The sequence below is a fragment of the Melanostigma gelatinosum genome, assembly GCF_949748355.1.
Source record: "Melanostigma gelatinosum genome assembly, chromosome: 4".
Lineage (NCBI taxonomy): Eukaryota > Metazoa > Chordata > Actinopteri > Perciformes > Zoarcidae > Melanostigma > Melanostigma gelatinosum.
Window position 1 is genome coordinate 10,797,199 of NC_136637.1, and position 12,506 is coordinate 10,809,704.

Genomic DNA, 12,506 nt, shown 5'->3' on the forward strand with positions numbered 1-12,506 from the left:
CTTCGCAACAAGGAGAAACGGCGTGTCATTTTAACGTAGTGTAGACTGGGGGCATCTAATACGTCACTCTGAGCAACTTGCGATACACAAGCTAAGCCTCATTGATCAGAAGAGGAGATAGAATGAGGAGGAGAACATGAGTGGTGGGAATACAAAGGGAGAGGCGTAAGGAGAAGTCAAAAAGAGAAGGGCGGGTGGCTGAAGCGACACGAGTGGTTCAAGATTATTTCACTTCAGACACTATTTATCCGAGTTCTAATGTGCTGTGAGCAACACATGTGCAGCGCATGACATTGAGGATGTCCCCATCTTCCCGGTGGCAATAAAAATAGCACCTGGGACACAAAGATAGTGTTTGAGACAATAGAAAAACTTTGTGCGTCATGGAATAGATCTCATTTTGATAGTTGGATGTTGAAATTCAAAAAAAGTAAGGTTCTTTTAACTGAATGTTAAAACTCGGAAGCTGTTATGGTGTTCAAAATAAAACCTGCATAGTATTGACACTGAGGAGCCCTGCAGACAGAGTCTGACTCTGGAGACATGAGGTCATGAAGGGACAAACCAAGGTGGAAGATCTGCATTTGCAACCTTGCTTATTGCAATAAAATTCCAAAAGACAGATTCTCTGTAAATGTTTGCTTTATATTTACTAAGAGCCAATTTCCCCCAACAGTAGGCTTTGTAGGTTTACTCCAATTCATTCTGCAGAACACACACACAGTCGATGCTGCTGGTTTCAGTTCCACCAGCCTCTCCACCAAGTTCAGCATCTACAGTCCTCCTTTTCATACAAGTGACTGCACCCACTTAAGTGCTTCAAGCTGCCATTTCTTCTCGGGCTCCATTTTAGCACAGCAAGGTGACAAAGAAATAAATGTGATTGTATGGGATGAGAACGGAGGACATCAAAGTTTCTCACCCGCTGAATACATGCAAAAGATATTTCACTGTGAGGACCACGGTGAGAGCCAAACAAGAGTTTAGCGTGATCCCATGGTGTGTGTTGAACAGTCGGAACTTGCTTCTTCACTGAGAAAGCCCAGGCGGGCGTGAGAAAGGTAGAATAGATTTGAATTGAAAAGCATCATTGGGGCCTCACCTTTAGCCAGCCTCTCCAGCCTCTTGCCATGCTCAGGTGGGATGGCATACCTGCAGACAGACGAGGAAACGAGGGATCAGTTTAGTGCACGGTTCGCCTATCGTTAAGAAATATTGTCTTATTACCAGATGGGCACAATGTTGACATTTGTAACAGCAAAACAAGTTGTAGCACAGCCTTTTCTCAAACATGTTCAGAGAACATGTTCATCTTCGGTTCTTTCTGCCCCGTAGCTGATGATCTACAGGGACGTGCTGTCCAGTTGAATCGCAACTATAAGACCTTTTGATCATAGGATGTTGCAAGTAAAATAGAAGTCAACATGGAAACTGTAGGTCCATCAGAGGGCAACCTTCAAGATATCATGACACCGCTATCTTCTTTAACAACCTCTACTGGTACTGAATTAAATAGAAGCCTCACTTAGCAATGCACAAAGCCTCGTCATAAGTGTGTTCAAACTGAAGGTGCATTTCAGCTTGAGCAACGTTTCCAATTTTGATTACGTTGAGTTTTAACGGCCAGAGGTGAGAGGAAACTGGCAAGAGACACAGGGAAATAACAGTCAGAGTTAAATGTTAACATACCTGAATAATTAAAGCTATCACAATAGTATCAATCACTAAATACTGCCCTTGATAACATTGCTGTGCAGAGTAAAAACATTGGAGGGGAGAAAGGGAGAGTGGTGAAAAAGATGAAATGGCCGGTGAAGGGCAGGACTGTTTTGGGAGAGCTGGGTTATTTCACTCCCCTCAGCACTCACCATTTTAAGAACTTAAATTACCCGTGACATACACCTCACTGCCCCCCCTTCTCTTCCACACACATGTAAAAAAAGAGAACGCTTGCATTTCTCTCTCCTTACTCAAGCTTCAACAACCACAAGGCTGTTTGAAACAAAGGGAGAAAGAAAAGGAGAAAAGAAAGAAGAAAGCGCAAAGATGGAGAGACGATGAGAAACATTTAGGGAGAGACATAATAAGACAGAGAGAGAAAAATAATGAATACAATGAAAGTAACAGACAAAGTCAAATTCAGTGAGAGGTCCCAATATATGGTGCCACACTGCCATCTGTGGACGAAAGCTTAGCGCTTCAGAGAGGTGCAGCCTCCTCCAGTACTTGGACTAAAGTCCTTCACTCCGTTTTGGAGCCAGCAAGTGAGATTTGGAACACGCGTTTTAAAATTCAGGTCATTATCTCAGAGTTGTAACGGGACGGTTTTAGTGAATAAACATGCAGCCCACTGTGACTTTGTCCTCGTTTTAATTTAATTATCATTCTCCAAATATACTTTTCATTTGTGCATTTTGCTCTCACGGTTTTTAATGATGAGTAACAACACTAATAATGAACCAGGTGATCGGATCAGAGTTGTACTTTGTCCTGTGACTACAGACAAGTAATAACTTCTGAGTCCGAACAGGTTTTATTTCAACTTACCCGAAAACTTGGCATCAACTTAAACCAAGCATTGGGTGTCACTTCTTAATCAAACCACAGTTAGTTCCAGATTTCCGTTAGTTATGCAACAAGCCTACTTGTGAGTGCCAATAAGAGCAAATATAGCACTCAGACTTTGTCTCTACATGGATCACTGCATTTTATTTACTTTTGATCCACTACCTGTACCGTAGAAACACCAACGACACCACACAACCCGTACTGGGTCATAACTCAGCCGTACCAGGAGGATAAAACACTCGGGCATCACGAGGAGTGTTTGCTTAGCTAGCTTAAACACGTACCTCTGTTCTGAAGGGGAAATTAATATTGATCTTTGCATCTTACTCTTGGTAAGACAGTAAATTTCCTAGAATGTCAGCGTATTACTTTAAAAAGGTGTTTGCGGCTTGGGGGGGGTGAGTGTGTAAATGTCACCACTCAGATGATCCCTTCCATCCCAGGATCAGACTAAACAAATCAGTCAGTCAGCGTGTCTCCTCCTGTTCCCTCCCTCCTAAAACCACGGTTGCCATGGCTGCAACACGTCCATCACTCCGGCAGCAAAGAGAGAAATACACACATAAGACCACACACAGCAAATGAAGGGTTTAAATGTTGCACCTGTCTGATACAGAGTATTATTTATCTATGACGAGACAGCATGTATTTGTGTTTTACAGACGTGCTGCGGTACATGTACGACAAGCAAGTTGTTCTTGTTTAACATTTATCAACTACATACAATTCCAGTCTTCACAAAAATCAGAAGTACTGAGGGCACATATCTGTCAGGTGACTCGGGCTGGGTATCGGTTATCGCAACCTCTGAAGTGATCGACCTAAGCAACCTTTATGTTGGAAGTAGTATTGAACCCTCTCCAGTCAAACAATACCTACCGTACGTTCATCCTTTCTGTGGCCAGATCTGAATATTTGTGCGGTTTTGCTCGCAGCCAATCACCGCAAGCGTTCTTTGATTTAATGAGGTGTGATTTGGGGGGGGGCGAACGAAAGGGTGGCTGCTAAGCTTCTACAACAACAAATAATACTAGCATTATACTGCGTTGGCAATTGCCAATGATGGCAGCTTTGCAGCTCCTGTGCCACTGATTTGTTGACACTTCTGTAGTTATGCATGTTCAATGTTGTTGCTGCCAGAAATTCCAGATATCCAAGACTCCAAATTACAACTGGGAGACTGACCGGAACGATTGCTTCTACCTCGGCTGTCAGTAACTACGGTTTGAACGATAATACCTGAACACATTTAATATTTAGCAGTCAGCAAGAGTTCACCTCCAGTATTTGCTGTATTTGTGTGCCCGAACAAACATCGGACCCTTAACATCCCTTTCAAATTTTAATACACTATCTCCACATGCAAGAGTCTTTTATTTTTGAGATATATATATATATATATATATACACACACACACACGTCTGAACACACATTTTAAAGAGAGGGATGCTCTTGGCAGCAGATCTCAGACCCTCTCGGAGCTTACTTGACAATTCTTAACAGCAACTATGGAACCTGTAAAGGTGAGTCTAAGTCAAAGCCCCACCAAGCATTCAAACTTCAGTTACAACCCAACTAATGCTATAGGCAGATCTTAAGCTCTGCATTTCTCTCCTCTGAGACACACAAAAAAAAACTGAAAATGGTTCTAAACCTTTGGACTACAGAGGATGAGGAGTGATGGATTCATAATAAACTCGGGAAGCTGCAGCTGGGGTACCTACCTCTCCCTCACATGCTCGGAGGCTAATCTTTTATCTGACAGCAGATCTGCTGCTGTGTGTTGGAGTAGAAAGGTGATTGAGAGGGTTTCAGCAATGAAAATAAAGAGAAGAAGAGTGATGGAGGGATAAAGACAAGGAGAAAGTGACTGACTGCTAAGGCTGAGATCTTTTACACGCTCGCCAGCGCGCGTGTGTGTGTGTGTGTGTGTGTGTGTGTGTGTGTGTGTGTGTGTGTGTGTGTGCGTGGCAGTGGTTATGGTGAGGTCTGACTTTGATGGGAGCTGAGTTGTAGGGGAGAATGGACTTAATTTCACAAACGGCTGCACTATGAGAGGAAGAGAGTGTGTGTTTTAAAAAGGGACATGCTCCGTTTAACAGCATGTAATTACCCCACGACACACAAGTGTAAAAGTGAAAACGATTCAATTTCTGAAAAATGAGGATGGGATGGCTTGGCGAGCACTGAGAGAGTGACAGAGGGAGAACAAAACCAAGCGAGAGAATTAAAAGAAAGTGAGGAAAAGAAGAAATGAATGGTGTGCATCAATCCATCTAAAACTAAATTAGTCTTAGCATGGATGATGGTATGGGCAAAGTAAGTGGAGGCATAAAGATGAAAAGAGCAAGAACTTGAATATGCATCAGTGTGTTGGCAAACTGCAGACTCAGCATGGGCAGATTTAAGCTTTGAAAAGCCACAGATATACACAAATAATGTCTAATAAAAGAGCGAAACACATATGCACATTTGCTTGTAATTATCAACAACTTCATGTATGCATGTCTGCACGCTCAGCCAGACATTTGTGATCCAATTGTTTGCACAACAAGCACGCCAACTGCGCATGCTCCAGTCCAGCTGGTGGCGCATGCACCTCTAGCTGGTTTGCCAATAGAAAGAAGAAGATAACAAAGTGGATGCTTGTTTTGAAGAGAGGTTGTGCCAGAAGATCCGCCATTATCAACATTTAGACAATTTGTCTTTAGAGAATTATAAATACAGCCAAATGGCGTTGAACAGTATTATCATGCATTACCGCCGCCACCTGGAATGGATTATGAATGCGCACGTGTGGAAGGCCAGGCCAACGTGGACCGCCCGCAGCTGTCCGCAGGTACACAAACTTTGACAGGAAGTTGTAAGGAAACCTTCCCGCTCTCAGTGAGGTGTGAAAATGAGACAGATAGAACATTTTAATGAGAGATCACATCACAGAGAGGGGGAACTAGTAACACACGCACAGTCTCACACACACACCGTTCCAGGAAGCGGACAGGAGAGGGGGGAAGTTGGGGGGATACATACTGTGACAAAAAGGAAGACAGGTGAGAGAACAAACAAACAAACACACACACACACACACACACACACACACACACACACAGATAATACTGTATTTCTGAATGCTCCAGACCACCTGCAGCGCCATAGATGGAAACAACGTGGAGGTAAAAAAAAAAGGAAATGGGAAAGAAAACAAACACACTCACAAGAACATTAAGGGGCAGAAAGAGAAAAGAAAATTTTATTTTTCTGCAGGGACCAAGGCGCTCCAGAGGTGAGTGACAGAAACAGAGGGAAATACATGAATGATGCACAGAATAGAAAGACAAACAGCTCACAGCTATACCTACACAACAGCTGCAACAAATGGCTTCCACTTTCACACGCATTCACAAGCGCAGAGTTACAATGAAACCTCAAATTTCACGACACGTGAAAATCAGGTGGTGATATAATGTTTTTCTTTTGTTCAACATTCCTCAGATGTGCTGTACAAATTGATGGGAAAACAGAAGAGGAAAACATTTTCCTTCAACAAATAAAAATAACAGCTGGAAATGATGGAAGAAGAGACGATGAACAAACCCAATATCTAAAAGGTCAAAACCCAATTTGAAAACAAAAGAATGTCAAGCACGATAAAATCTCTCAATAGCTTTGGTTATTTTCCAAAAAAGGAATCCTCAGAAGGTGAAAAAACCAATGAGAGGAATCAATACTGTGAGCACAGCATGTTCAAAGTGGCACAAAACATAGAAATTCCCTCCAAAAAAAAACATGTCTACATGTACGTATTAAATAAGAATATCGATATTTTGCACCAGTGTATCAATAACATCAAGCCGAAGTAAAACAATATATATTGTTCACCCGATATTTTCACCCACCCCTAGTATGGAGGAATTACTCTTTTTAAATATTTAGAAAATAACCTCAACATAACATTAGCTTGTCATATAATATGAAGTCATGTATTTTGCAAGAGTTTTTGAATAACAACCAACAGGATATCATTGGTGGATCGGGTAATCATAATTAGTGATTGAAGTCACTGAGGGATCAGAAGAAAAGCCTAAAAAGCCAAATCAGAGAACAACCCAAAAGTGCCTTTGGCTAAGCTGAAGCCTCCACCAAGTTCTCTCTGCAGAACCCTACTGCTGATATCTAAAGAATATCCTCCATTGTTGGTACACCATTTAAGTACGATGAGAATTAAAAAGTGACTGACCAGGACTTTGACTGTCCAAAGTGCAGGTAGTTGATGCTGTAGAGGTCCATGTCCTCGGTGTGCCAGGCGAACGTGGTCTTCCACATGCCGAAGTAGAGGTAGGGAGTGTTGACGCCCTCGATGACGATGCCACACTCCTGCTCCACCATATCCAGCAGTGTGTTGAGGTGGCCAATGTTCCACTCTTGAATGTCCTGAACGGAGACAACAGACATTTTCATAATTAGCGTGTACAGAGTAGTCTACACACTCAAAATGTTTTTTGATGTCAATCAGTGAACACCTGCTGGCTCAATGATCTTTGATCTCGTCACCACAGTGATAAAAACCCACTCTTAAGAGTGGCTTTCTTATATTAAGGGCTTGCTATCACAATTCACATTTATCCATTAATCAATGTATTTAAAACATGCTTCACTGTGGTGCATTCATTAATCACAAGGTGTTTTTTGACTGGTGTTTCCAGGTCATCCAATAATATTTGTACACCAGCAATTCTGAGAAATCTCAATTAAAAAGGTACGCCGTCATTGAAAACAGTTCAAATGCTCACATATAGGGTACATCCCAAGTCTCATCATTTTAATTTCCTCGTTCCTCCTCACTCCTCGCTTGAGGAGCAAGGAGGGATCTCAGAGGAGCCATGAGCGAGGATGCAGGAGAGCCGCATTCCAGGACGTGTTTTAACGGCCGACACGCCCCCTCATTGTTCATCAGTTATTTGATTGGACGCTGCAGCTCATCAGACTGAACAGATTGTTCCCAACATCACTGGAGTTTCAAACCAGAAACTGGTTTGTCGGGTTTGATGAGTTATGTAATTTTAATTTCCCCCAAAACAATTAGCCCAATGAATTAATTCCAGAGTAAAATAACCCCGATGTAAACCCACTCTCTACTCTGGCAGTGATAACTGTGTGTCCTTATGTGTTATTAGTATTATTATAGTTACTATTATTACGTACAGTGATCATGTGAACAGACAAACTTCTCAAAAGTCTCTCCAGCTGTTAAAGCCGACTGACAGCTGATGCAGCTGTGATCAGCTGATCCAACGTCATCAGAAACAGACGTGGCTTCATGTGGCGCAACTGAGAAAAGGACGTGTCATTTCTCTTCAAACATATTTCCTCGTTTCCTCTCTCCTCGCATGGTTTCCTTGCAAGGAAAGGACGCAACTCAGGGAAACGAGGATGCAATTAAGAGACCTAGGATATACCCAAAGTCTCTTTGTCCTCAAATCACTGAAGAACAGTCGTAATTAATAACCATGATCGAAGTGTCTCTCAAAAAATCAGCCCCAGCACTTACATACTTCTTGGGAACACACACACATAACCCTCACCTCATCATAGATGGACCCACTGACATCAGCACCATAAATGGGAGACACAAACGTCAGGTTCTTCCAGTACTTCCTCTCTAGGTCGTCAAAGTCTTTGTGCCGGGGTGTGCAGTACCTGGAAACAGCACAGGAGTCATATTGTGAGCAGGGAGACGGCCTTTCAACTAAACCCTCACATAAGCGGTCAGTTCTCAATCGATAACATGTAGGTTGTTAGCTACTTTAAAAGGGCCACAGGTGCTAACTTAAAAATAAACGAATCCATAGAGACATTCTTAGATTCTGCTGTGGAAAAACTACTTGCGTTGAGACTTTTAATAAGAGACAAGATCATCCAAATAACTTGAACTCCTTCACAGCCGAAACAAAGTCACTGTTCTTATATGAAACAGATCAATATTATTAGTCGTATTTTACATGCCCATCCCTGGACAAAACCCTTAATAAACATAGATATGGTTTTACTATTGCCTTCATTCAACTTCATGACCACTAGAGGGCAGAATATACACAGTGCCTAATATACAGTAGAGAGTCCTTTGGACTTTCTGATGTTTAGTTTTTTTCTAACTTTGAATCAGTAGATTACTTCTTTTTACACTGCCCAAAATAAATGTCTTTAGACATTATACTTAGATTGTATTTATTAAACTGGACTACGTGTGAGCACATACATCTAACAAAGTATTGCTTGTAAAACAAAAGTGAAGCTCTCACAATCAATCTGAATCCCCTCCAAACACGCGCTATTAAAAAGCGCATACACATTTATAGATGAGGCCTCTGGATTGGGGACCGACTTACTTCTTGCTGTTGGCCAGCTTGCGGTACTCGCTCACGGTCATAGACTTTTTCTGAATGTTGTACTGGGTGAACAGACCCGACTGTCCGGTCACCACCTGCATGATGGGAGCAGGAATGACCATGTCCACGATGGTGTCGTAGGACCTCCGGGGCTTCCAGCCCTCTGGGGGAATCACCTGGTGAAAGAGACGGGTTGATAGCATTTACATTTACATTCAGTGTTTTAACATGACCTGTAGCCACATGCGGCTAAATCTTTCAAATACATTCAATTCATATTTAATTCAACTGCATTACCTTTGATACTCGGGTAATTATTTGACTGAAAATGAATTTGCGACAACCTAACTTAACATAAATTGCCAAAGATTTGCCGATTTCAGATTCTAAAATGAAAAAAATAAACAAAAGTAAATACATAATGAATAACAGTTTGGGTTATTTGGAACAAGATAAAGTTGTGTATGAACGGTAGCTGCTGATGGGACTCAAAATGAAACGTAATAATTAGACTTTACTGTCACAGGACTGCAAAGGACTACATCAAATATGTGTGTGCATGTGTAAAAGAGTACACGTGTGCTGTCTTCACCTTTGCCAGGCCAGCGCGGTGAGCTCCTTGAGTCTCCATGTAGACGATGTATTTGGCGAAGTCTTTGAACTCCTCCACGGTGGGCCGGAAGGTCATGATCTTGCAGCTGGGGTTCTTAGCGCTGACTGGCAGCAGAGGGGCCGGGAGCAGCTCAGAACCCGGAACGAGGACCGGAACGAGGACCGGGGCGGCGTCTGGGTCTGTCGGAAGAGCCGGGTTGAGATCTGGAGCGGCATCGTGTTCTGAGGTCACTGCTCTGTCAGGGATTTCAGCTATTGCTGGCACCTCTGCACTAGACCTGAGAGCAGGAGGGGAAGCTGGGGCAGTGTCGGGGGGAGCCGGCACCGTGACCATGGGCATGTCGGTAGCCATTGGGTCTTTTAAGGGGTTGCAGGTAAACCTGGAGGGGAGAACATGGGCAATCAGGGCATATTCATTCCATCCCAGCATATTCAAAACTGCAAGGAGTAGAGCACAGGGTTGCTTTCATAAATAGAAATAATAATGAAAACATGACATTGGGTAGATTTTTAGGAGTTAACCAGGCTGACAAAGTGAAGGCCAGGATAAACAGTTAGTGTTGTTGCAAAATAAATACATCTGGATCCCAACAAACCACACCTGACCACATCCAGCACCATAGCTGGCAGTGTTTATTCTGTTGTGCTGCCCCAATATAATAAACATACAACAGCATGAGGTCCCCAAACATGTTAAACTTGTGACGTGATGAAATTATGCAAATGTCTGAGCTGTGGGACTAAAAAAAGGATTATCCTACCTTATCTTAAAAACAGAGACAAACTGATGTACTCTGTGGTTTACTGCTGCGTGACTGTAATGATTGTTTCAATGGATTTATTCTGTTAGGTATTTGTTTTGAATTAGCCGATAATAATTGAGTTTTGTTTCTCTCTCATCCACTGAAACTCTCACTTTATCTCACGATATTTAGACAAACCAGGAAGGCTTGTATTGAACTCTGTCTCACAGGTCATTTAGAGCCGTAGTTTACTGGCAACTAGTAAACAAACTTCCCAGAGGCTGGTGTTTGACAAACCTGTGACCGTAAGTACAACAAACTCCCCGATAGCTCCAAGGCCATCTGACGGAAAACAACAAGAAATTAGGAAGTTCAATTTCAGCCCCTGATGATCCATTATCTAAGCAAAATAAAATTATACATTTATTGGTTTTATATTATAGTTAACCGATTATCTTTGGGTTTTGGACCAACTACTAAAGCACTTGTTAACTTGTGACAGGAGTTGAATACCTTCTGGCATTTTGTAGACTGAACAATTCATTGTAAAAAAGAAGAAAAAAAAGAAAACAATAGTAAAACCGCAAGTATAGATCCTAAAAATGTTCCAGAATTCCTGGAAAAGTTACGGCAGGTAAAATGGGCCAATAATTGTGCTTTAAAATACAAGACATCTGTCTAGAAGAGATCTAAATATTAAGGATTAATGATCTAGCAGAAACGCTGTCTGTATTTTGGATTGCAAGTAATACCAATTCAGACCTTTTCCATCATGAACACCAACTCTGCAAACTGTATTTTTAAAAATTCAACTTAGACGTGTTCCATTTAAATAATTAATGGTGGTTCTGTTTGGGATCTGGGTCAACAGGGTGTTCTTCGCCATCCTCGCAATGGAACACTTCCTTTTATTTTCTAAAGACTAAATATTTTATTTTCACATGACAGCATCTAGAAGAAGTCATGGTTCTTATTAGACTCCCTTTTCCCCGACTTCATGAAATCAAAAATGTGTCCATTCGGTTGAATGTAAAATTCAAAAAACACTGCTCAGATTTAGAATTGTTTCCTGAATCAACTTAAAATGGAAAATAAGAAATCGAACAAACCAGTTTGAAAAATACAGAATACAAATGACTGCCTACTTTGTAAGATGTGCGCTCAGGATGTGCATGTAGAAATAAGTATTTTATTTTCTAGATATGAATCAAAATGGGAAAATAATTAATTTATAATATGTTGCAATGATTTCAACCTCAACCTATTACTGTTTCCTGCTCAGTGACTGATACATTCATGAATGTCTTCCTTAATAACTGGTAGTCATGAATTTACAACATATTATATTTCACTCGCCCCAACATGTGGTACCGTGTCACAAGCTTTCCCACCAGTACTCATGTATAGACTGGACCCTGGCAGGCCACATGACCCCCCAGCTGTCTAATCACAACAAAAAGGGCCTACACGGCCCCTTTAACTATATCTGGGCCTGGAACTTGTTTCAATATTGCAGTACACTGCCCTCCATACTGAGATGCAAATATGCATACACAGTTTCTGTTCAAATAATAGTTAATCCATATCTCTGACTCGTGGAGAGTACAACGCCGCTGCTCGATTTAAAATTAAGTTAGTGAAGGCTGCTGCTGCAGCAGCAGCTGAGGGCGACGATAGCTATGCACAACTAACATTACCTGTTAGCATTTTATCGAAGACAGCAAACTAAAAAACGTAGCTGGCACGCTTCAGAATGAGTAAAATGTGGAACTCACATTAACCTTCAATGCCGTGTTCTTAAATTGTACATATAGGCGAAATAAACAGAATCAGCCCCACTGCACCGTGTCCTGACGTTCATGTATGCTTAGCTAACGCTGGTTAGCCACAAGCTAGATAACCTAGCTACTTCCATATCTGCAATTAGAAAAAACAAAACAACGCGACGACAGCCACCACACAACACAATTACACGAGAATACGCTCTTTGCGATTGTAAAAAAGGAATTCCGTTTGGGAACTATTACCTCCTGCAGCAAAGTTGTGTCCCGTACTTGTTTTAATCAATCAATTTGGTTTCGTTTTGCAAAAATTCCCTGGATGGATTTTCCTCTAGCATTAGCTACTCGGAGTCACGCCCACCTCAGAAACTACGCCTCGAGATTGGTTGAATCACCCAGCTGAAGGAATGCTTCT

At 41.8% G+C, this 12,506-nt stretch overlaps 1 protein-coding gene across 1 annotated transcript in view; it reads right to left on the bottom strand.

Moving 5' to 3' along the window:
* kdm4b (lysine (K)-specific demethylase 4B) overlaps positions 1-12,437 on the bottom strand; it is a 46,438-nt gene extending 34,001 nt beyond the window's left edge. Inside the window, exons 1-6 of the mRNA XM_079266928.1 lie at positions 12,338-12,437; positions 9,548-9,947; positions 8,956-9,131; positions 8,152-8,266; positions 6,807-7,000; positions 1,103-1,152 (exon numbers count right to left, since the gene is read on the bottom strand). Coding sequence (XP_079123054.1) covers positions 1,103-1,152; positions 6,807-7,000; positions 8,152-8,266; positions 8,956-9,131; positions 9,548-9,919 — 907 coding nt within the window. The 5' untranslated portion in view covers positions 9,920-9,947; positions 12,338-12,437. The remainder of the gene's footprint in view (positions 1-1,102; positions 1,153-6,806; positions 7,001-8,151; positions 8,267-8,955; positions 9,132-9,547; positions 9,948-12,337) is intronic.
* Positions 12,438-12,506: the final 69 nt, after the last annotated feature.